Genomic DNA, 25,884 nt, shown 5'->3' on the forward strand with positions numbered 1-25,884 from the left:
GGTGCACATGAAGCGGGATAGATATGGTAAGAGCAGCACATAGCAATTCAGTGATTTACCTGTTATGCCATAGCCAAATCCCAATTCCAAATCAGTACTTTGTAATGATTAGCTAACACGGTAGGAGCAGAGATTGAAGGCTGCCCTAACCCAATAAGGGTATGAAGTACGCTTAGTGAAAACCAGCTGAAATGTTGTCCATTTAAACAGGGAACCCACCCCCACAAGAAAAAAAAAAAAAAGAGGAACTTTATTCTGTGTTAAATCAGATACTGCAGAGATAGCAGAGACATGACAAATCTCTGTTATTACTACAACAGGGGTTTAAAAGATAGGCACTGTTTGGTGAAAGAGAAAGGGGTAGCACTGTGCATTAGAGAAGTGACAGGCTACCAAGATATAAAAAATAGCATTAAATAAATAAGAATTTGGGGGAATCATAATCACTTTGGGAAAGGCTGCTAAAAGTGGCCATTTAGGGCATAAAGGGGGTTGGTGACAAGGCCTCGGGCTGTGTCTGAATGGAGCGGTGGTTAAGCATATGCATGGCCGAGAGCCACCATTTCCCATTTGCGTTGCTGGCCCTAGCCTTCCTTTGAGCAGCCCGAGATCAAAGTCTCCCCTGGATGCTTAGGAAAACCAGGATTTGGGATTACTTCTCAGTGCCCTGAATGGTAATACCCTGAGCCTCACCTAGACTTCATCCACCCGCACAAGACCTCCGGCGTGTGCGGCGGCATCGGGAGTTTGGGCTCTCCCCCTCTAGAGACTTGGAGGGGCTGGGGGGCTCAGGCGAAAGCCGCCTGCAAATGCAGCCGAAGAGGTTACACCAGGGACGGTGAGTCAGTCTGGTCTTGAGAGCAGATCCAACATACATTTAGTCAACAGACAGACGTGCACACACAACTGGATTTAGAGATTGAGTGTGAGAATATTATTGTAAGAGGATTCCAGCGACGTACCGCTATGGGAGGGTTAGTTTGCCAATTATGACTGAAGAAGAAATGGCTGCTCTTAAAGATGGAGGTAGTAACTTGACAAAAATAAATATAGTTATTTGAAAAATGTGAAAGGTGTCTTAAAAAAGACCTAAGAGGGATGTGCAAATACGTGGAATCACTGTGCATGAGCAGTTTTTACAAATATTTTGATTAGGCTACAGTATTCCTCACTTTAAAGTTTCAAGTTAGAAACACATTGCAATCATGAGAGAAGCCTGGTGAGTTTAATTTATCCATATACTCTTTTTATGAGCTTCTGAAAGCACCATGATAAAGTGACCCTGCAGAAAAACTGAACTGTGTCTCTTGGCCACATCCTGCTAACGCCGTCTCAGCAGTCTCATTAGAAACAGCAAGAACTGGAAGGCACTACTGGAGGAGAACTGAGGCAACTGGGGCCTATAGATTTCAAGTTTTAAACTGAAACACATTTTCTGTGATGACACAGTTAGAAACACAGAAACAGATGTGCGAGATTTTGATGCCGTCACGAGGTTTTGACGCCGTCATGAAAACATCCTGCCGCATAATGGATCCAAAATGAGATGCAGGAGGGATCCGAAGTGCTCACGCTCCGCATCAAACCACCACCGCTTGTTTATCGTGCCGAAGCAGCAGCACACACCTTCCCCACGACCAGGTTCTGCAATCGCTAGCAGCACCGTGCACCATCTTTCTGGGCAGGTTCATATAAACCAAAAGCCAACCTGCTTGAGCGTGGATGCAGAAAATGACATCAGCCCAGTCGGGGTGGGGAGTTTTCACCAGATACCTCTTGCCCCAAAACACCGGCAGCCTGTGCTCGGCTGCCCAGTACACCCCGGGGCAGAGCAGAATGCGTGCGCGAGTGTAAGTTAACTCAATTCAGGACGAGCAGAACTGGAAAGCAGCTAAGAAGAGCTGGCCGCGCTTCAGAAACTGTAGCTGTAGAAGGACCTGTGTAAAGACGCTTCAAGTTTACGAAACAGGCCATCTGCAGGATGTGAGTTTACAAGATTTCGCCTATTTAAGTTTCTGTAATGAAACCCGAGACTGAAAAAGTACTCCATAGATGGGTAACCGGGGCCCGATAAGAGCTTTTTTTTTTCTTTCCCCGGAGCTGCCTCGCGGAAGTTTCCACAAACAACAGACCCAGAAGAGTGCTAAGGAGTCTCCCCGGCCGAGATCTCCTGCCGAGATCTCCTGCACGGTGTCTTTGACCGTCAGGTCTTGCCAGAGGGAGCCCAGGCCCCTCTTCTTCCCCGCAGGGTACAGACCCACCTCAGGGAAAACAGGTGCCCTGCGGGCACAGGCCGGGGGCAGAAGAAACACCTCGGTGCCTCGGGAACCCGCTCCCGACGCCCGCCCGCCCGCCTCAGCCCCTCACAGGAGGGCGGCGGCGGGCTTCAGCCCCTCACAGGAGGGCGGCGGCGGGCTTCAGCCCCTCACAGGAGGGCAGCGGCGCCCGCCGCCCGCCTCAGCCCCTCACAGGAGGGCGGCGGCGGGCTTCAGCCCCTCACAGGAGGGCACGCCCGGCTTCCTGCTCCCCGCTCGGCGGGACCGGCCCGCTTAACCCAGCCGCGGGCTTGGCGGTGTGCGGCGGGAGGCGGGCGGGGGGGAGGCCGGGGGAGGTGGGAGGAGACGTGGGAAGGACTTCGGTTGCCACTACAAATCTGGTGACAGACCCGCCGCCGGCACATGGCGATCGGCCCTTCCCGCCCCGCTCTCGGCAGGTAGGTGCGGGGGCGGCGGCCCGACCCGGGGGCTGCCGTGGGTGGGTGGGTGTGAGGGGTCCCTAGCGGCGCGGCTCCTACGCCGCTCGTTTCCCCGCGGTGCCTTTCCCCCACACCACCCCGGCCCCGACGCCCGCTTCCCGCCCGTGGGTGAGCGGCCGCGGCTGAGGGGAGGCGGGAGCGGGGACCCCCGCGCCGGGCGGGGGGTACGGGGGGGGGGTGTGTGTGTGTGCGGGGAGTGAGGTGAGGGGGGGGGGCGGCCTCTGCGCGGCGCTGACGTCGCCGAGGGGCCGCTCCGAGGAGGCTGCGGCTCGGGGCGCCCAAGATGGCGGCAGCGGCGGGTGACGGGTGCGTGCGGGGGCGGCCGGCGGCAGCGGGACGACGGCTTTGCTACCCCGCCGGCCGGGGGACGGTCGGCGGGAGACCCGCGGACGAGGCGGGGGGGGGGGGGGCAGCCTTTCCCCCGGGCAGGGGCGGCGCGGTGCCCGCCGTGGGGCACCTGAGGAGGAGGCGGTCGTTGCCGCGGGGGCGAGCCGGGCACGGCGTGGGGCCGGGGGAGCCGCCCGGGGAGGGAGCGGGGGGGGGCTGCGGCCGTGCCAGCGGCTCCGGCGGGGGAGCGGGGCCCTCGGGGCCGTGTCCCGTCCTTGTCCTTCCTCCCCCCCCCCCACGCCCGCCGGCCGCGGGCAGGAGGGCGTCCTGCCGCCTCCCCGCCGCGCTCGGTGTGTGGCGGCGGGCAGCCCGCCCGGGCAACTGCGTGGGGCCCGGTCCCCTCACCCGTCGCGGAGGGGTCGGAAAGGCGTCGAGGTGAGGGAGACCCTGGGGAGGAGGAGGAGGAGGAGAGGGTGGCGGTGAGCCGCGGGGGCAGCGGGGCTGCCAGGCCAGCCCCCTCGCTTCTCCTCCGTTGTCGGCGAGGGGCGAAGAGTCGCGCCGTGTCGCGAGGCGCCTGGACCTGCTTAGCGAAACGGCATCGAGCCGCGGGTGAACTTAACCTGGAGTGTCTTTACCTGGAAGGGCTGTCAGAACAGGAGCCAGGCGTTGTCCGGGGAGCTGTCAGAGCAGTCAGAGATGCTTCTTTTTTTCTAAATGGGAAGAACTGTCGAGTGTAAATCCAGGCTAATAAGAAGTGCTGGGTTCTTTTCGTGCTTCTGTGAAAGCGCTTCAATCTGAACTATTTGTTTACCTTGAACTCTCAACTGCAGGAAATGCGCGGTTATTTGCAATAAGAGACATTGAATGTCATGCTGTACCGGTGTTTGGCGTCCTGGTGTAAATGGCTACTTCTGGGTAGCATACTGTACATACATTCCTTAGCTGGCGAAAAAAAGAGAAAAAAGTTAAATGAGGAACTGTATGGCTCCGAAGAAAGGAGGCTGGGGGGGGTTCTTGTCAAAGGCTGCACTGTTAAAAATCGCAAATAATTTACAAAATTTCCTTTTGAAGTGCTGCTTTGATTTTTAAGTCTTACTGTTATGCCTGCAGGACTGTACTGCAGCTTGAAGTTACGCACATCAACGTTTTGTTGGGCCGTTTTCTTTTAAAAAAAAAAAAAAAGAAAAATTGTTTAAGAAAGCGGTAAAGCAGTACAGCTGCCTTCTAGTTAGCATACTTGTCGAAAACTTTCAGTTGTTCAAGTACCCATGATTCCTGTTTTTTCAGATATTAAACAGGTACTCTGAAACTGGTGAAAATCAGTTGGTAAACTGTCATCTGATTTAGAAGCAAGAATGTTAATGGGACACACCAGCACACACACACATGTGTGTATATATATTGGTAAAACTATGTACTGCATTTCTAGTCTAACGCTCGAGATAGGCTGTTTGATTTTTCATTTCTGTGCCAAGCAATTAGTTACAAAAGTAGTGACTAAGGGAAAAAGATTTCCTTTTGTTTATATTTAGAATACAATTTTAAAAATTATCAGCTGTGAAGATGTTTACATTGTTTACATGGAACACAAATGGAAGAAAACCATCTATTTCCTTGACTTCTAAGTTGTTTTTTGACATCGAGTACTTCTTCAGCTTATGAGTTACCCCGAAATGTACATTTTGCCAGCCATTCTTTAGTGAAACTAAAGAAATGAGCATGTCAAAAAGGTTGAAATACGGTTCAATGAAAAAAAATAAACCTATTCCGTATATCTTTATTTCTAGCTTGCAAAACTTTGGTGTAAGAAAAGACTTTTGTATATCTCTGTTTTCCCAGGCAACTTAATGCTTTCAGCAGTGCTATTCTCTATGTTAGTACTTGTTATTTTGCTTACTACTTCAGCTCAGGTCTGTGCTAAGAACACAGGGGGGCTTGATCTCTGAAGTGCTGGTCAACTAATTCACAGTTTCTTTGTGTGTGTGCACAGAACTGAACCTCGGGAGAGAAGAATGCAGAAAGTAGCGCTGAATAACTTTCTTTAGGGAATTTTAACATTGGAGCATTGGCTTGTACTATTTTATTCCAGCTGCAGCTTTCTAGTAGGCATGGGAATGAGTATGCAGGACTTTTTAGTTTTCTTCCACCATTATCTGTCACTTCACTCCTGTTTTTTCTCTGAGCTATTCTGTCTTGCCAAGTTCTGGTTCTAAGGTAAAGTTTTAAAATTTTGTGACTTGATGTAATCTCAGTACTTCAGTGCTCCACATCTTAAAACATTCATGCTGTCAGTGTGCTGCTTGACATTCAGCTGAAGTTTTCTTGGTCTCAGTTTTGTACTTTTAGCTTTTTCACAGTCTTTTCAGATATTTCTGTCTTCTTGACCAAACTCTGCATTTTGATTTCTTCGCGTTTTCTTCAAAGAAAGACTTCTCCCGTGCCAGGATGTTTCCTCCCCCTCCCCCCTTCCACCCCATCTCCTTTCTCCACACATCGATGTAGGTGGGAAAATGTCATGCTGGCTTGGTTGCTGGTGGGGGAGCTGAGATTTTAGGTTTTTCTCTTCAAGGCGCTGATCTTGTGCTTTCGTAGAATCGTGTTGCTTTTGCATGAAGAGCTTGATTGTGCAACTATGGTTTACACAGTGGTCGTCCTGAAATCAGCAGACCACTTTTGTCCTCAGTCCAGTATCTGCTTACTTTGAGGCATGTAAGTAGTTTCACTCTTGGTAATATTTTTATATGGAGAAAAACAAATTTTCTGACCATATAATATTAAAAAGAAGGAAAAATAAGGCACAGCGTTTATACAGTGACTTTAACAAAACCAGACAGGGTTGACCTGTCAGACTCCTGACTGACAGCATTGCTGTGTGTGACAGCCCTATGGGAAGGCAGGGTTTAGTGTTCTTTTCTGGCCTGCTGGAAAGGACTGTTACTAATACGTTATGCAGGAGAATCTATTTCTGTTAGCCCAAAACCACAAAGATGAGTCTTGTCTTTTAAAATCCTGTCTATCATATTTAATTCTTGCAGCACACTTTACATAGGTATTACTTTAACAGTCCAGAAAAAATTAGCATACATAGTTCAACTCTGAAATTTATGTGAATTTTATCCGTGTTAGAAAAGCTCAGCTGTGTTGGGAAAAACAGGTTGTCAGACTAGGAGAAGACATGGGATAGCACTAGTAGTCTTATTTATAAAGACAGTATAAAACGCAAATTTAGTATGCATGGCTATTTGTAAAAGAATCTCATTAGCAGCCTACGAATAGACTGTCTTTTAGAAGGAATGAATGTTATGGATGCTAGCAAGCTGAAAAAGTTCAGCAAGCCATTATTTTTGTGATCTGTTGACCATAGCACATGAGGGATCTCCACCACCTGTAATACACTATGGCTGGTACTTAATCTGGGAATTACTGAATGGGTACCCAGAGGACATGGCGCCTGAAATTCTTCAGTGGAGCGAGTATGGACTGGAGACAACTCTTAAATAAATTGAATGAGAATTATTAGTATGGGCATGTAAAACTGTGCGTATGTTATTAAGTTTCACTACAGCTGGCTCAACGTTTTCTGTATTACGGAATAAGACCTGCACAACACATGCAATGCTGGATGCTGATGTGCTTAGAGAGTTATTATAGCTCTTATGCTGGTATCTGTATTGTAACGTTTTAAAAGGCACTAGCCATGGGCCAATTAATGAAACAAAGCCATTTTTTGTTAAATCTTTTTACTACAGTTTTTTTATCTAAGTACCAGATGAAAATTAAAGCTTCTTTCCTATCCAGCTGCAACTTTTTACCTGTTTCCATTCCTTAGTGGTGTCATGTCATTGTATGTTAGGGTTCTCTCAATCTAATGCTTATCCTAACCTAAGACATCTGTTCTAACTTGAGTAACCTATTCTTGTGTATTTCAGAACTGTAAAAATGGAGAAATATCAGCATATTTAAGGATGATAGCTGGAATATAATTTTTTGGGTTCTATCCAGAGTTGTCTAGATCACTCAGTATTTTTGTAGCATGGTTTACTTATCTGTAAAACGTAGAATCCTGGACCTTGATATTGTAAAGCCTAGGCCAAGTCCACAGTATGCATGCATTTGTCATGGCATAATTTGTCTCGCTTGGCATAGCCTGGATATTTGACGAACCCTTGGTGCTCCTCAGATGGATTAACTGTTTCATCTGGCAAGTACCGTGCATAATGATACTGGTGCTGTGTGCTATTTAGCCCTTCTAGTCAGTGACATCATGGGCACAAACACCCCAGATCAAATATAATCACTTCCTGACGCATCATTTGTCTCTAGATGGTATCTGTCAACTAGAGATAGTCAAAAGAAAGATGGTAAAAACATAAAGAAAGAATGAATCACTGTCTCTTTAATTTTTGTTAGTCAGAGCCTGCCTGTTTGTTTTAGGTAAATGCATCTTATAGGAGAAAGCAAATACAGCAGCTTTGAACAAATAAATGCCACCACATAAACTTATTAAAGGATGTAAGCCAGTGCTAGCCGAATTTTTAAATTATTTTTTGAAGACATGGATTAGAAAGAACTGTTCAAAATGCAGGTTTTTCTAAAGTTTGCTGTACCTGAGGTAGATATCTAATGGTATTTCTGTCTTATGAAGAAATCAAGTTCTGCTTTTCCAGGTCACTCTTTTTCTTTCAGAGGTGTTAGGATGACATGTTAAAATGTACATATTGAAGGTACATGATTGGAGAAAGCACTGGTATAATGGGCTTGCCTGAGCACAAAGGTGCAGTGATTTAATTAAAGGTGTGGTTTAATTAAGGGTTTGAGTTGTATAAAGCCTCATTTGTCTGAACTGTTTGCACTGTGCAAACATAATAAATTTAAGTGAACTTTGCACTTCTGCACCTGTATGCTTAGGGATAGAATTAATAGGAGCATTTTAGAATCATAGAATCACAGAATGGTTTGGGTTGGAAGGGACTGTAACGGTCATCTAGTTCCACCCCCCTCCCATGGGCAGGGACACCTTCCACTAGACCAGGTCGCTCAAAGCCCCATCCAGCCTGGCCTTGAACACTGCCAGGGATGGGAAACGCACAACTTCTTTGGGCAACCTGTCCCATTTTAAGTTGTGTTTTGTATCAAAACTCTGCAACAGTGTCTTTTAACTAAATCAGTGCTCCTTTGAAAAAAATGAGCCTAATCTAAAGTGTAGCTAGTATGCTTCAGTCCTGAGCCAGAAGGTACCAGGAGTATAAACAGTGGTGTTCAGACCATTTAGTCTGAATCTTGAACTGCTGTTGATGATGTTGATTGTGGCTCTGCATAACTGATTGTCTTTATGTGTTTGGTGGGACTTAGTTGGATGGCGATCATGATCTTAACCTCAAGCATGCGTCTGGTATACTGACACCTGTAAAAATGATACAGTTGGGTATTTATGAACTGTAACTTACGACTTTTTTTTTTTTTTTTTTTAGTTGCAGATTGAAATATCATGGACAGAAAATAGTTTGGATTATGTGTTTTGCCAGCATATCTCTGCAGTTTCAGTTTTAACAATGGATAAGTGTAAGCACATCGGACGTCTGCGACTGGCCCAAGATCACTCCATTCTGAATCCTCAGAAATGGCATTGCGTGGACTGCAATACTACCGAATCTGTGTGGGCGTGCCTCAGCTGCTCACATGTGGCGTGTGGAAGATATATTGAAGAACATGCACTAAAGCACTTTCAGGAGAGCAGTCACCCAGTGGCATTGGAAGTAAATGAGCTGTATGTTTTCTGTTATCTCTGTGATGAGTATGTTCTTAATGATAACGCAACTGGTGATTTAAAACTGTTGCGAAGTACGTTAAGTGCAATCAAGAGTCAAAACTATGAGTGCACTACTCGAAGTGGGAGGACTTTGCGTTCTATGGGTACAAGTGATGATTCTTACCTTTCACATGGTGGTGCCCAAGCCTTGCTTCGGAATGAAGATCGCATGTTCACAGCTCTCTGGCACCGACGGCGTGCATTCCTGGGCAAAATATTCAGATCATGGCTTGAGTTGACGCCTACTGGAAAAAAGATTCTGGAAGAAGAAAGGCGTCGGGAAGAAGCAGAGGAAAGAAGGGAGAAAGCTAGGAAGAGAAGACAAGAACGAAAGCGTGAGCTGAAAGCAGAGATGGAAAAGATGCCTCCAAGAAAGAGCAGTCGTTTACAAAATCAGATTAGAATGTCCTCAGAATCAGCACCCTGCCTGCAAAAGACATCACAGAACATGGAATCTGTGGCAGAGTTGAAAAAAACATATACCTCAGATGAAGTAAGATTGAAAAAAATAAGTGACTCTCCAATTAAGCGAAGGCCCACAGTGACTCCTGGGGTAACAGGACTGAGAAACCTAGGAAATACATGCTATATGAATTCTATCCTGCAGGTATTAAGTCACTTACTTATTTTTCGAGAATGCTTTTTAAAGCTTGATCTCAACCAAACTCAGGAACTGCTGGCAACAGCAACCAATGGTAAAACCAGATCTTCATCTAAACACCTGTCAATAGCTGCCTCAACATTACATGTGAATGAGAGCCAAGAGAAAGTAAAGGGATCATCTTCTGTGAGGCGGCCTAGTTTATCCTCTGGATTAAGTGGAGGAGCATCAAAAAGTAGAAATATGGAACTTATTCAGCCCAGGGAGCCCAGTTCAAAGCATATTTCTCTCTGTCATGAGCTGCATACTCTGTTCCAAGTTATGTGGTCTGGCAAATGGGCGCTGGTGTCTCCTTTTGCCATGCTTCATTCTGTGTGGAGACTAATTCCAGCCTTCAGAGGATATGCCCAACAAGATGCTCAGGAATTTCTCTGTGAACTTTTGGATAAAGTGCAGCAGGAACTGGAGACTACAGGGACCAGATACCCAGCTCTCATCCCTGCCTCTCAAAGAAAACTTATAAAACAGGTTTTGAATGTGGTTAACAACATTTTTCATGGACAGCTATTAAGTCAGGTATGTTTTATAATTTATATTTTTTAAGGTGTGTAATGATTTGTAGTTATGGATTTATACTGGTCAGTGATGGGCATACTTCAAAGGTTAATACATTTATAACTACTGAGGAGGGATGGGGAGGAGGATATAGTACACACAATTTCAGAAGAAAGGTCATTTGGGTACTCCTAAAACTTGCAATAGAAGAGTCACCTGATAAACATAAAAGTGTTAAATTTGGTATTTTAAAGCACATGGTTGCAACTCCTGAGAAATATCTGACTTCACTATTAAGCACCAACTAATTTGGAGGAATAAAGAATTTACAATTTTAAGCACCTAATTGATCACTGTAGTGATGCTAGATAAAAGGTGTTAAGGAAGGTGTTAATCTTGTCTAAGTGGAAACTGATTAGGTAATGGATGCCAAGCAGGGAATTATTTCAGTAAATAGCTTGAATTAGAGATTCATTATTACAGAGTAATTGCCTGTCATGATGCTGGAATACTACTTTTCTGTTACAATGCAAAGATATAGAAGGCTCTGTCAACACAGGAACCAAATTTGTGGGGTGGAGGCAACGGTGGTTTTCCTTTTTTCTGCCTGACTACTCTCATTTTTTTCTTTTTCTTCTCGGCTTCCTGTTAAGTACTTCAATGTGTCCACTTACTATCACACATATCCCAACTGTGTGCGTGTACAAACATCTGAGAACTGACTGAAAAAACAAATGCTGGGTTCTGCTGAATTAATCTAAAAACTAACTACACTGCAGCAGGAACAGCAGCTGAGAAAGTCTTGGTGCCCTGGAGTTGGTCTTTAGTATGCATGCACATGTTACTGAGGGAGTGCAGAAGCATTTAATAGATATGTTGTGTGAAGGAGTAGAGGTTTAACACAAATTAACAAAAATCTGGATGTTCCAATTATTCTATTTGATTGATGGTTTAATGTTTTAGTATGTGAAGCTAGAAATCCAAGTGGCTTTTGGCTAAGGTAGGATTGTTTACTGCTATAAACTTTATAGTAAGATAACAAGACTTTTAAAATTAGGATTGTTTGCAGCATGTGTTAGTTTTTAGGTCATCTTAGGTTTTGCATAACTACTAGAAACTCTTATATCTACTAATAAAACCAGATCATCTTCTACCTTCCATTTGGCCCAGTGTAAGAACATTTCTGTTGGCATGCTTCCTTTCCTTGGGGTAGTTAACATGTCTTGTATCCAGGCTGTGCTAACATAAGTGTCTAGTATATTATGTCATTAAAGCTTTCTGTTTGAAAATCACATTCTGCTCCAAAATAGTAACTTTGTTGTTAGTAAAACAAAGTAATTGCTTAAGTATACTGACAAGGCTTGGTTGCATTCCAAGCCTTCTAACAGGACTCATTTTTTGGAAGAATTTTCAAGTCTCTGAAGACATGAAGCATTATTTCAGCTGTACCATTTCTTCTACGTGTTGTGTTTTTAGCTTCCTTAAGTGAGGAGGCTTGTGACTAGAAACCCTCCCACCTTCCTGAAACCAAGGAGGGGAATAGTGAGAATTCACTCAATTCTTATTCAGTCACTGAGTAAGACTGAAAGGGAATTAAACAGTTTTGAGCTATCCTGTGACTTTTGTGACTGCAACACACAGCTCTTTTATTACAGCTGGTCAGTGTCTGTGTGCAAAATACAGCCTTGATGAACTTCAGAATGCCTCAAGTGAGAGGAACAAGGAAAAGAGTATTGAAGCTGTTATCTGTAGTAATTTCTCCCCGCCTCATTAGGCAGTTCCCACAGACAGTGTCCAACACTTTACCTCCTAATGGTTCCCTTTGTCTTCTGCCACTCCTTTGTTCCAGTTTAGTCTTCACTAGCACTTTTGAACATGATAAATATTAAAAGCAAAAGGTAACCCCTGAAGATTTACATTTCCTCCTCAATAAAATTTATTCAGGTCGTCTTAATGATTCAGGCCCTGGTGTTTGCACAGGGAAGGATGAGCTTTAAAAACTCTTATTAGGCAATTACTTTCCTCTCCTCAGTAACATTCCTGCATCATGATTTTGCTAGGAGTTTGTCAGAACTGGCACAAACTGCTATAATGAAGTTAACAAAAAAGGCACAAAAACATCCATGCGGGGCTGAAGAAAAAATATGAAAGACTTCTTGCTATATCACCATATCTTTGACAATGTGAGCTCTTAAAAGCAAGGAGTGTACGCTTTGTCCTTGTATGCTTAACTTTACCTACAAGCCGTAACAGTATTACAGTTTCTCTCTAGAAAATAGTTGGAGCCATAGCCTGCTGCATTTATTAAAAACAGGATGGGATTTTAGTCTAGAGTTATATTATAAACTACATCTTAATTCAGTGAATAAGAGGAACTCTAGAAGCTTGTTTCTGTGCAGCAGTTGCCTTCTGGTTTAGGATCACTAAAAAAGTTATTATATTTACTGTCCCTTCGTACTGAAAATATTAGTTAAAGATATTTGATTCTCTGAGATACTCAAGCGGAGTGAAGTCAATCCTCTTGACCTTCAAGCCTCAAGAATACTATGAACTACTCTTGATAACAGTACACAGAGGATCACTTACAATGCAGATAAGCTGTATGTTTACTTAGGTTTCACATTACTTTCACATGTGCAATAAAACATTTTCCCTCTTCTTCTAGCTGTTCTATTTTAACTTGAAGGGAAGTCATAATCCTGAGTTTGCCATCAGTCTGTTGCTATTGAAATGGCTGCCTGGTTCAGCACTGCAACTGAATTTAGAATACAAGATTAAGAAAGGAGAAAATGGGGTGTGTGAGATTTTATGCAGATTACTTTTTGATAACTAGAAAAAGCTTTAGGTGATGTCAAAACAATTGTACCTTTTATATGAGTGAGTTGGTTTTGTTTTGTTACGTTTTCAGCTGATTTAAAGTAAGTCTTCCTCATCTACTACTTGAAATCTTTTAGTATTTTATGGAATATTAAACTAGGTAATGAGTAACTCAAGGAATGGCATGGGTGGGTGGTGGTTTCCCTCTTGACTTTTTTTTTTTTTTTTTTTATTCCAATATCCTTTTTAGGATTGCAGCTTCTTGCTCTGCAGTACAGACTGTGAAACTTCAATACCTAATACATCTAAGGGAAGTAAAGATAGGATATATAGCTACAAAACCCTTCCCCTCTATTATTTCCTTTTTCACATGCTAGTCCTCCTCCAGTGATTGCCTGGAGAAGGTTGTGCTATAGCACTTATTGGGCAAAGGAGTCTGTACCTTGTAAACCCGTGCCTTCAGAGGCAGATCTGCTGGAACAGCGGCTCAGCACTCTCAACCCAATTGGGACTGTAAGCAGATGCCGCAATCCCAGTTGTTTTCAGTACCTCAGTGCTTGTACTGTTGTGGAAGGTACCCACTGTCTCCTGTCCTCGATCCTTCAACGGGAAAGGAGAAACTACTGCACTATGAAGTTATGTGCCAGTGTTAAACTGGCATACTGATCCACAGATCTTTGAAGTACGCTTCAAGAGCTCAAGTAGGTTAGCTACTGTCTTTCTCAAGAGTTTTTTGGCTTGTGTTTTTTTTTAAATGGTCCCAGCTAAATAGCACAGTATGCAACAATTTTTACAGTATCTTTATTTCAAACTTTGTCCATATTGAGTGAGGAAGTGGGCAGGTATATTTTTAAAAATCCAGAAATTGAAATAGCAGATTTTAGCTTCCAAAGCAAATGTATATTTTCAGCACTGCTTTGGGAAAATTGTCCCACATGTCCACAGAAATCATACTAGCAGAAACTCTGGTGTGTGTAACTATACCAGTATTAAAATTTTTGCCAAGATGATTTATACCAGGAGGGAGGGAGACAGGGAAACTAGTATGGAGTATTTGTGAAAGCTGATCTAGACGACCTAGCTGATCTACAAAACTAGCCTAGCAGATTTAAGAAATTTGTAGATATTTATGCTGGCAAAATCTTATGTGTAGACACAGCTTTTACCTCTTGAAATTAAGCTTTTTAACTAAATTGGTTTACCCTTAGGATAATGTTGAGTGCACAGGTTTTGATTGCTTGAAAGATAGAGGGCCATTTTAGATCATATTTTTTAAGATTTTAATATTAACAAAAAGTCTGAGTCAACACTATCAAGATATCAAAAATGGTGAAAGAATAGAAATGTGTTTCTGATAAGGCTGATTTGGAGGCACTTTTGTCATTGGAGTATAGCACATATATGTCCCAAATGAATTGCTCAGTGTAACTGTCCCCCAGTTCAACCCATATAGTATGAAGCTTTCTGGAAGAAGTGGTAGTTACTAAGCAAAAGAGATACTGGATATTTCATATATCTTGTGCTTTTTGGCCACTACGTTGATAAAACCTTAAAAACTTCCTGAAGTTCAAAATAAGCCTCTTGTTATTAGAATTGCCAGGAAAAAAATGACTTTTCTGTAAGCCAGACAGGATGATTCTAAATATTTTTACCTACTCTTAAGTAATGTCAAAATAATAATTCAGATTATTGAATTTCTTAGTATTCTTAATTTTGTGTGTGAAGAGATGTAAAGGTATATTTGAGTCTAATAATAACAAAATAACTTGTCAAAATAGTCACTGAAAAACAAATAATCATTTTAGAAAACTTTTTTCTTACCAAAGATTGATTGTCTTCCCTCAGCTGCTCGCCTTCCATTCTTCATTTTTAAGATAACTTCCTGACAGTTAAGTTCACATGCACTTGTGTACATGCACATACACGCATGCATGCACAGAATTGTTGAGGTTGGAAAGGACCTCTGGAAATCAGCTTGACCAACTCTGCTCAAAATGGGATCAAGTCGAACAGGTTGCTCAGGGCTGCGTGCAGTCGGATTTTAAATAGCACCGAGGATGGAGACACCACAACCTCTGCGGGCAGCCTGGGTCAGTGCTAGACCATCCTCCCAGTAAAAACAGTTTCTTCTTCTGTCTAAATGGAACCTCCTGTGCTGCAGTTTGTGCCTGTTTCCTCTTGTCCTGTCGCTGGGCTCCACGGAGAAGAGCCTGGCTCCGTCTTTTTTACTTCCTCCCGTCAGGTATTTACGCACGTGGACAGGATCCCCCTGAGCTTCCCTTCTCCAGGCTGAATGAACACTCCCAGCTCGCTCAGCCTCTTCTCACGTGTCAGATGCTCCAAGCCCTTTCATCGTCTTCCTGGCCCTTTGCTGGACTCGCTCCAGTAAGTCCGTATCTTGTACTGGGAAATAAACGCGGCGCTGGACCCAGCCCTCCAGCTGTGTCTCCGGGGCTGAGGAGAGGGGAAGGATCACCTCCGTCGACCTGCTGGCGATGCTCTGCCTCCTGCAGCCCCGGAGGCCGTTGGCCTGCTTTGCTGCAGGGGTGCATCGCGGGCTCGTGGTCGGCTCGTCCCCCGGGTCCTTCTCTGGGGAGCTGCTTCCCAGCCTGTACTGGTGCCTGGGGTTACTCCTGCCCAGGCGCGGGACTCGGCGTTTCCCTTCGTGGAGCTGCGTGAGGTTCCTGCTGGCCCATTTCCCCAGCCTGTCCCGCTCCCTCTGGGCGGCAGCGAGACCCTCTGGTGTATCAGCCACTCTGCCTAGGTTTGAGTCATCTGTAAACTTGCTGAGAGTTTAAAAGAATTGGCTCCAGTATTGACCCCTGGTGTACACCACTAGCGGCTGGGCTCCAGCAGCATTTCATGCTGCTGAACACAACTCATTGAACCTGGTATCTCATTCAGTTTTCAGTTCATCTTATTGTCCATTTATGTAGTCTGTACTTCATTTTTTTCTGTGAGGATGTTATGGGATACAGAGCTGAAGGCCTCACTGAAGTCAAGATAAACAACATCCACTGTTTTCCACTCATCCACTGGTTATCTGTACCAGTCATCTCATTGTAGGAAGAAGGCTATCAGGTTGGTCAAGCATGATTTTTCCAATCATAAATCCATGGTGGCTGCTCACAATCATCATTTTATTCTTAATACCTTTGGAAATGGTTTCCAGGTTTTGCTCCATCAGCCCTCCCACAGATGAAGGTGATGCTGACTGGCTTGTAGTTCCCCAGATCCTCCTCCTTGGAGACAGGAATGTCACTTGTTTTCTTCCTGTCCTCCCCTGATTGCCAGGACCTTTCAAAGATGAAGAACAGCCTTGCGACATCATCAGCCAGCTCCCTCTATTCTTACAGTTTAATCAGGGATAGCTTCTAATTCAAGGCAAGTGGAAGGAGAAGGGCAATCAGTATTTTCTGCAGCTAAAAAAGACCCAGTAAGGGAGGGGAAAAAATAAGGTTTGTGCTGATTTATGTGAAAGCTGCTTGGGTACCTAATTCAAGGAAGAAAATTAACGTTGCATGTTGCAAAGCAATAAGTAGTTGTTGATGATTTCTTTATAGAGTACTGTTGAGTAAATTCAAATTTAATGTAAGTTATCAAACAAAATACCTAGGCAATGTAATTTTAACAAGTTTTTGGAGTGGTGAGGAACCCTTTAGAAACTATTTGGGGTGGGTTTTGAAAGTCTCTTGTGAGGATTCCACTGCTTTTGAATCTGGTGTCTGAGGTAAAGCTCTTTGCGTAGATTTCTGTTACAGCAACACCAAACATAGCAGTGAAAGTGAAGAGCACTGGCTATGCTGATTTAGTAACGAGTTTCCTCTACAGCAAAGTTGTGATTAGTTACCGTTTCTTCTTAGGACAAACCTGTCTTGGGCTGTGGGTTTTTTTCCCAATAATTCACCATTTATTATAGCAATGCCTAGTAAAACTAGCTTTTGTTATCTCTTGGCATACTTAAAAAAACCCAAACAGTTTGATTACTTCCTGATCATGTTTAAGATGGAATCTGAGCAAAATGCCTCTCCCTGGCCCCACTCAGCACAGCAGAATAACAGTGTGCAGTGCTCAGAGTATGAGTATGTCAAGACCCAGAGAGTGAAGTAGGTTCTAACCAATGTACTGTGTAAACTGTTTAAAGTTTTAAAAGGCAGTGCCTCTCCTTGCAAGTCTTGCTCCATTTACTTGCTCAACTGGTGTATTTCAGGACAGATTGGCTGATAGAAGGGGAAGTGTGCAATCTTTGGGTTGTTTGAAGCCCTTCAGCTTTAGGTAGTATGCTGTGAGTTAAAGTTTGGGGGAGAATGCTGATGGTGACTCGTGCAGTGCTGGGTATTAAGTCTCCCACTGAATAGACTATTAAAAACCATGAGAACTTCAGGTAGGTAACAGGAGGATTTGCGCTTAAACCAATCCAGGACCTGTATGCTGATTTCTATACTCTGGTATTAGTCTCTCTGCTCTTATGTGTAGCCTGAATCACAAAATGGTTGCCAAGTTGCTTTCCAACTAGATGAAGGTGATGATATTTAATCTATAAGAGGCCATCGAATCACAGACCACGGTTTGCTGTGGTTATGCTTATGTTATTTTGTTAAATGGATACAGATCATTTTGATGATGCTGTATGCTCATCACGATGAAGTTTAGGGTTTTTTATAACTGAGGAAATAGAGTACGGACTGTCATGTGGAATTCCATACTATAGCAGTATCCTAGAAATCCCCGTCTACTTTGATTACTTTGCTGTGGAAAAATTTCATCACTAGTCTTTGTATATATGTCTCATATAGTGAAAACTTAAGTAGTAGTGAAAGCACAAAAATGGGACTGGCCATCTTACTGTTCTTAAAAACCAAAAAAGAATTAGAGCAGAGATGGTAACAGTTGTCTTTCTTCCATGCACGTGCAGGGACCGTAGGCAAAACATTTGATGATGGAGTTAGCTTCTTCTGCAGCAATATGTTAACTATTTTCTTTGGCTGCATTTAAGCTGAATGCCATCCAGGGCAGTGGCTGTCCATCAAATTATTGTGGGCACAATGATGCTTGTCTGAGTGGCCTCCATGCTTAGCTTGAATCAAGCAATTTGATCCAGCTCTTTTCAGTCTGGCCTTTGGCCCATGATTGAATACTGAGCTTTAACCAAACAATTGTATATAGTACCAGTGTTTCAAGGCGTGAGAGGGTGGCCAGGGCAGAACATAAGGTAGAGATTTCAGACTAGCTAAAACCAGTAATTTACTTTCTTTGCTCTAATGTAAACTTCTCATGTAGCTTTGTTATAGACTACAGCATTAAGGCCTCCTAAAATAGCAATTATGGAATATAATGGGGAGGTGAAGTCAAACTCTGAATTTGTAAAATATAGTCATAAAAAGATACATGTCACTAATCAGATTGCTCGAGCAGACTCACTTCCCTATTACTGTCATGCATACTCGTACCATAAAAAGTTACATTGGACAGATGCATAAAGTTTTTGCCAGCCCTTTGAGTTCATGTTTGGGTTTGTTTTGGTTTTTTTATAAAAACCTCACATCTTGTTCAACCAACTTTTGAGCAGTTTATACTATTTCAGTACTTTTAATGAAAAAAGAAAATCTGGGTTGCACTGTGTGAACGGTAGGGCAGTGTGAGATAAAGGAGTCCCACTTAGGATAGAAAGAGAGGTGATGGGAGTGTTGTAAAGCCGGTACTGATGGAGAGGCCAGTGCAGATGGATTCCACAGAAGGGTAGGGATCCTCCTACTTGTTGAGTAATTCAATTTGTAAGCTCAGGCCTGGCTAAGAAAAATACTTCCAACCTTAGTTCCAGCCCTGATTTACCTCTTACTTACCATTGAGTGAGAGTGCGTACAGGAGCAGTTAGCACACTGCGGCTGATATGGTTGGGCATGTGCTTATCTGAACGCCTCAGGTTACTTGGCTGTTGACAAGTATGCAAATCCCAGACAACTCTTGAGAATTTAACTCTGCTGCAGCCTCATGGTGAGGAGGAGTGTCTTGCATTTGAGGAAATAAGCGCACCTCTCTATCAGTACAAGAATTTGTCAACACAGATCAGCTTTGCTCACAGTTGCATGATGAGATGATAAGCAGCACTATTGCATCAGTTTATCTTTTTTTGGTTTTTTGAGAGGCAAAAATTGGAAGCTGGATCAATTATTTGTTTCTTTTTCTTTGGGATAGTACTTATTAACTAGCTGGGAAAGAGGATCTTAAAATAACCTAGATTATTAACATTACACACTAAATTTAAAACCTCAGAACTTGTTAAAATTATCTTTACTGAGTTCATGTATGTACTTTATCCTGAGCCCATTAATCTTCAGTGTGCATTCATGTGCAACAAATTCTTAAGTAACTCGTCAATTAAATAAACTTTTGGCCCAACAAAATCACCCATTTGTACAGCAGAAATCTATTAGTCATTCTGTGTTTATGCTGGAGTTAGCTTGAACTCTGGCCAAACATATCATTTTGTCTCCAAGTCTAGATTTCAGCTCTGAATTACTAATAGTTCGTGGCTTTGAAACGTTGCCAGATGTTAGCACTTACAAAAGAAGCTCCTGTCAGTGTAAATTAAAACAGAAGATTCTCCTCTTTTCTGCCATGTAAGTTCAAAGTTCTGTTTTCTAAGAACAAGGCAGTAGCGTTTTCTTCTTGGAACTTAAAGCAACTAACAACTTTCCTAACTAACTCCACTGCTAAACACAGTGCTGGTACAAAAATACCCATGTGCATTAGGTAGCTAATGCATAGGTCGTGTATAAGCTGTTGTACTGAATGAATGCATTAAATAATTACTCACAAGAACACCTAGAAGGAAGGTACAATAAGGTGACAGATCTGTCCTTATATAAATGATCATGAAATAACAGACAAAGCAGGGTGAATAATTATGTAACAGCAAACCTTCAGAGGAAAATAAAGGAGCTCCTGAACAAAACTGAGTGTATTTTTACACTTGAGTAGGCTTACTAACCTAACTGAAGAGAATTACACTGAATTTATGTAGAAAAGCAACACAAAGGCGTGCCTGTGAAATCACAATATTTGGATCCCTCATGGATTTTCATTCTTTTTTTACTACGTCTTTGTATTAGTTGTTCCAAACAACTTGTGGTATTTTCCTGAACAGGAAGCATGCTTATAGAGATTTAATTTGGCAATTATTTACCCTTGCGGTGCAAACTTAAGATGATATTTGATATTCCATTTACTGTAAAACATAACTGGCTGTTATTCTGAGCTGATAAATAATAGTATCTTGACAATAGGTCCTATATGAAAATTTTGAGTTCCTTTAATCTTTTTGGTGGGGAAAGTTTAATTGTTGGGGAAGGGGGTGGGAACATGTTGGATGTTTCTGGAAGTTCTGTCAAAGCCATCTATCTGAGCCCAATTAAAATTCAACTTATTTTCAGAATGCATCTTTTCTAGAGCAGTGAGGTTAGAGCTGCTTGAGTTAGTGGTCAACTGCAACTTTTAAGCCAATAAATACATCAACTGTAGAAAACTCAGGTAATTACTTTCAGGATTGTATTGCACTTTGTTGCATTGAACATACCAAGGTTCGATATCTTTAGTCTCACATGCACACACTTGATATTTACTGGTATTTCTTTAGAGCCTTTATGAACTATGTTTGTTACAGTCTAAATGGAGTTTCACCACTGCATAGGTTCAGCTGCTGATAGAAGTTATTCATTCACATGGATCGTGGAAGGGTGGAGGTCCTTTGGAGGAAGACTCAAATGACGTGACACAAAGCAGCTTGAGCTGGCTTTTAGAAGACTGCATTGCAAATCAACATAACGTGTTGCCATTCCAGCGTAGAAGAGCTACTGCTTTTAACTTAACTTTCCTAAATATTGAATGTTATTGTAAATTAATTGTCCCCTGCTGTATTATCTGCATTTTCCAGGTTGACTCACTTCACTTCTTGACATTTTATTTATGTTGTCTTACTGCTTGTCCTTTCCCTAGTGTGACGATGGATCCACTTACTGAAAGAAGAAATAAATTCTTTTTACCTGTTAATTTTTCTTTGAAGAAGTGTGCTTCCTAATCCAGGCTTCCCTGGAAGACTTACAAAGTAAGAAGGATATGACTTTAAAATCCCCAGCTGTTGGGGTTGTTAGTTTTTTGGTTTTGTTTTTTTTCTTTTTAAATTAACCTAAACGATAGTTTTTCTCTTTTATGTACATTTTCCTTTTGGAGTGATTCTTTTTGGAGAAAAGACTCCTGAGATTCCATCAGCTGCTTTCTCTTGGACAGTCCCAGACAGACCATTTTGACACTGCTTTTCTTTCTCAGTAAAACATAAGAACACTTGCCTATTTGTGATAACAGTATTGGACATGCTGCTTCAGAGAAAATAAATTAGGTGTATAATTTCTTTTGTTAAATGACTATGTCTTGTCTTTGGTTGCATCAGTTATCTCTAGGAAAAAAACGTTTTGTTTTGGGTTTTTGAGACCTATGTTATGGTATACTTTTACTAAAGTAAGTTTTTGAGTGTAAGCAACTGGTGAAATATTGTTTTACAGGTTACATGTCTTGCCTGTGACAATAAATCAAATACTGTAGAACCTTTCTGGGACCTGTCCCTGGAGTTTCCTGAGAGGTATCACTGCAATGGCAAGGAGATGTCGTCTCAGTATCCATGTCTGCTGACAGAAATGCTGGCCAAGTTTACAGAAACTGAAGCTTTGGAAGGAAAGATATATGCGTGTGATCAGTGCAACAGTGAGTAAAGGCAGTATGTACTCATGCATACATTCTCTGTGTAAAATATTAAGTAAACTGACAGTGAAAGTGTAGAAGGAAAATACTAAAAGCCTTAAAAGTGTGTTGCAAACAAAGTCCTCCTCCTTATGTCCTGGTGTGGTCACTTAACAGTCATTACTCATCACCTAGAAGATGGAATTGTTCACAGAATGTTTTGAAGTGTGATGCTTCTCTTAGATAAAGTCTGATCACACACTAATGGGTATTCTGATACTTCCAGCTGAAGAACCCATCAGCTTTTTTAATTAAGGTGACTAACCTAAGTGACCACAAGTATTTTATACTTACATCATACAATCCTTGCAAAATAGCTCTGAGAGTGTATCCTTTTTGAGGAGGCACATACAGTAGCTATTTAGGTCCACGCAAACTTGGTGGATAAATCTTAGACTGAAATACAAGGCTGTTATCGAGATTTGTATTGTGTAACTGTGTGTTTGGCCTCAGCAAAACGAAGGAAGTTTTCTTCTAAACCAGTTATACTCACAGAAGCTCAGAAGCAGCTTATGGTGTGTCGACTACCTCAGGTTCTCAGATTACACCTTAAACGGTTTAGGTAAGTAGTGCCACAACAACCAGCGTTGCAAACTGACCAATTCAGTCGTGCTCTTCCATTGTTTGGGATCAATGCTTTTCAGCATCAGTTTAATTTCTGTTTACTAGTATGATGATAAATAGTTATTAGAAATTTCTTTTTCTTGTTTCATTTAAACATCAGTAAGATACACTATAAGTAGAGAATTGACCTTTTGGATTCCAACTACTTGCTACCTTAATACCAAAATGATTTCATCCTTCTTTTCAGTCAAAACCTACTAACCTTGCTGTGAACTCTGTCGGTAAAAATTAATCTTGTGTTATCGTCAGGTAGAGTAAATGCTCATATTCACTAATGTACAAACCGAGATTGTATTCATTGGAAGTCTCCCGTAACCTTCATATAACCAAATACATTAATGCATTAGCCGGAGAGGAAGGAAGTGGAGACTGCATCTCTGTGAACTCTTAGTCCACGCATTAGTACAGAGTCTGTCCTCAATACAAAGGAAACCGAAAATCAGATAAAGGAGAAATACCAATTGAGATATAATATGTGGAAAATACTTCCCACTCACCATTACACAGATCTTGAGATGGATTATTTCAGAAGATGAGAATAGTAGGTACTGTAGACACATTCTAAAAGGCCTTGAGATAAAGCAGAAGTGAAAGAGGAAGCCTAGAAAAAAAAATATTAGCATTTATTTTGTGCACAAAGACAATAGTGAAGATAACATATGTTATATTAGAACATAATTCAGAATGCTGTGTTCTTTCTTTGAAAAAATGTAAGTTTACTTTTGACTTAACTTTCCAGGTGGTCAGGACGCAATCATCGTGAGAAGATTGGCGTACATGTTAATTTTGATCAAATGCTGAACATGGAGCCTTATTGCTGCAGAGAATCCCTCAAGTCCCTCCTACCCGACTGCTTTATCTATGACTTGTCTGCTGTGGTAATGCATCATGGGAAAGGATTTGGCTCAGGGCACTACACTGCCTACTGCTACAATTCAGAAGGAGGTAGGAATCGGCTGTGAAATAAGGAGTGTGGGAGAAAGGGATGTTTGTAATTCTAAACTGTTAAGCTTACTGTCTTTTCTCAAAAGCAAATGGGAATCACCTGTAGCTGAACTGCCCGGAATGAGAATTGCAGTTCTGTAGGCCAAAACAGTTCAATTTTTGTATTGGCTTGTTAAACGTGTTCTGGCTATAAACTCTCCTGTAAATCTGAGGAAGCTAAGCTGGGCTTTTAAAACATAGAGGCAAATATACTAGATCAACTGAAACAGTATACTATTTCTACACAACTCGTTAAATGGGACTGAACACTAAATAATTATTAAATATAATGCAATTACTTCAAGTCAGTGTCCTGATAACTTTTTTTTGATGTATTTCTTCACTGCAGGATTTTGGGTACACTGCAATGATTCAAAACTCAACATGTGCACTATGGAAGAAGTATGCAAGGCTCAAGCCTACATTTTGTTTTACAGCCAACGACTTACTCAGGCAAATGGACATGGTAAAATACCACGTCCTAGCACAGCTGAAAGTCAGCAGCACACAGAATTAGCTGACTGTTCCATGGCCAACAGTAGCAGCTAATCCAAAGCCAGTTAACTGTGTGTATGGTAAAAGTTTGAATTGTCATAACTATATATTTTTAAATGAAATGAAAGTACAGTATTGTACTTTTTTACTTTGAATCTGTGTACAATGTTTATATACTTTTGTATTAGTTAAAGTACTCTTTACAATTGTTAGTAAAGGTTTTTATTGACAGTAAGTAACTTTCTAAGTACCTAGAATTTCAATACAGCTATTTTTTTAAGAAAAAGATTGCTATTTGCATTTAACTCTTACCTCAGGCTGTTTTTTTTAAGCTGGTTTTGTATTTTGATAATCTTTTTGAATTGGTTTAGAAAATTGACTTTCAATGGGCAACTGATGTTTCTCTGGTTAATTTTCTATATATGCTTGTGTACATTTTATAGTATAGTCCTAATGATATCATGATTCTTACTGTCTGCAGGAATGGCTACTAGGTCTTAGAATATTAACATTCACCAGCAAGGAATGTTTTACCTGTCAAACAGTAACTGAAATTTTTGTAGGAAACTTTCTGTATATTCTTGATGACTAAAGTGAAATTATTTTGCAAGCTTCAAGGGGACTACACTAAAGATATGTTGACAGAATTTCTTAAAATCTGAAATTGAGGAAATAGAGCATGTACTTATATGAAAATAAGTGTGTAAGAGGAGCGTTTAATAGCACAAGAATATGTCTTTACCAAGACTTCCATGTTTTAGCCTTAACAAGCCTGACAACTCAAGTGCCAAATTCAGAGTACTAACTTTGACAACCAGGGGCTTTTTATTCCAGTAACTTAAAAAAACTTTCTTAGTAAAACCCAATAAACCACACTCACCCACCCCACTTTCACTGCTACAAGAATGTTAGCACCCTCTTTCTTGCATTGGACACGCTTACTTTAAATTGTAGCAAGCGTTGTCCATTTCAGTAATCTCTAACACAAACCACTGAAAAGAAGCTGTAAAATTTGTATGAAAGCATTTTCAACCTGACTGGTTTTCCCTAGCTACAACTGCTGTACCTTCTCCACGGTCCTACCACTAGCATTAACAGAACTGTGCATTGAGGAGACTCTAACAAGCAGGAATTATCAGTCTTTCTCCACATACAGTAGTTAATGCCAAGTAAATTTTAATTGTGAAGTTATTTTGCATAAGTCTTATGCAAATTGTTACCTCATCTTCTGCAAAGTGTATACCTCAATAAAATGCCTTGATGTGGACAGAAAACCACGGGTGTACTGGAACTAGTTTCTACATTACCATTATAATCTTTTGTTTTTAAATTATTTTTAAACTTTGTCTAACATGGGTTAAGGCATTAACTATAAGACTGCTTTGGCCACCTGTCACTGATTTAACAGCTGGTTTTATTCATGACTTTTCCTACCCTTTCTCTCTATGTTTCTGAAAGATGCCATATTGTAGCGAGCACACAGTGGCCTCAGATCTCAAACTTTCTTCACTTTGTGCTCATCCTAATTAAGTCTGCAAAAGCAGTTTGGTCCTTTTTTTTTTCTTTTTTTTTTTTTTTTAAGCCAAGGGCCACCTGCTGAAGTGAGATGATCTGACAATCTACTTGCTATGGCTGTGCAGTCTTTCAAATACTTTCCTTCTCTGCTCTGCTCTACTTTATAGGTAGGTAGTTCAGAGGAATAGAAAGGAAAGGGAAAGAGTTGTGCTGATTAGGGGGATTCGTTAGCCCCTCAATCATCAATATTAAGCATATACCCAAGTCCCACAGAAAGAATCTTGGCCTGCCATTTTTTCTAGAAGGATTGTGTAGGCTGTGCTTATGGCTGTTCCCCTGCGTTTCCTTTCACTGCAGCAAGCGTTACTAAGTCTCAAGGCTTTCTCTAAAAGAAAGACATCATTAGCTTAGCAAAAGCAAATTCTGCTCTCTTCCCATTGGTGCTGCCTTGGGTGGAACAAGGGAAGGAGAAAGGACACACTCAAACAGAGTTCTAGTCCGAATCCAAGGAGCAGGGACCATAAATTACTGCAGTCCAGCATAAGGATGAGCTAATTCAGGTGCGCTTCTCAGCAGCTTCTGCTTTGGTTCTTAATACGTGCTGGTTTG

At 41.8% G+C, this 25,884-nt stretch overlaps 1 protein-coding gene across 8 annotated transcripts; it reads left to right on the top strand.

Annotated features, from left to right (window-relative positions):
• Positions 1-2,605: 2,605 nt before the first annotated feature.
• Positions 2,606-25,034, top strand: USP44 (ubiquitin specific peptidase 44). Of its 8 annotated transcripts, none has more exons than XM_030003013.2 (7): positions 2,627-2,713; positions 5,675-5,791; positions 8,554-10,068; positions 21,423-21,621; positions 22,111-22,219; positions 23,021-23,226; positions 23,615-25,034. In XM_030003013.2, exons 3-7 carry the CDS (start codon positions 8,635-8,637, stop codon positions 23,812-23,814), a joined length of 2,148 nt encoding a protein of 715 aa, XP_029858873.1. In that variant the 5' UTR covers positions 2,627-2,713; positions 5,675-5,791; positions 8,554-8,634; the 3' UTR covers positions 23,815-25,034. The 8 variants fall into 8 exon arrangements, 7 of the variants coding, with proteins under 7 accessions (XP_029858878.1, XP_029858873.1, XP_029858874.1 ...); XM_041120450.1 differs by lacking the exon at positions 2,627-2,713 and adding an exon at positions 3,005-3,061; XM_041120448.1 differs by lacking the exon at positions 2,627-2,713 and adding an exon at positions 3,024-3,061 and having other exon boundaries at positions 5,728-5,791.
• The last annotated feature ends 850 nt before the right edge of the window (positions 25,035-25,884 follow it).

Source organism: Aquila chrysaetos, chromosome 26 (genome assembly GCF_900496995.4).
Source record: "Aquila chrysaetos chrysaetos chromosome 26, bAquChr1.4, whole genome shotgun sequence".
Taxonomy (NCBI): Eukaryota; Metazoa; Chordata; class Aves; order Accipitriformes; family Accipitridae; genus Aquila; species Aquila chrysaetos.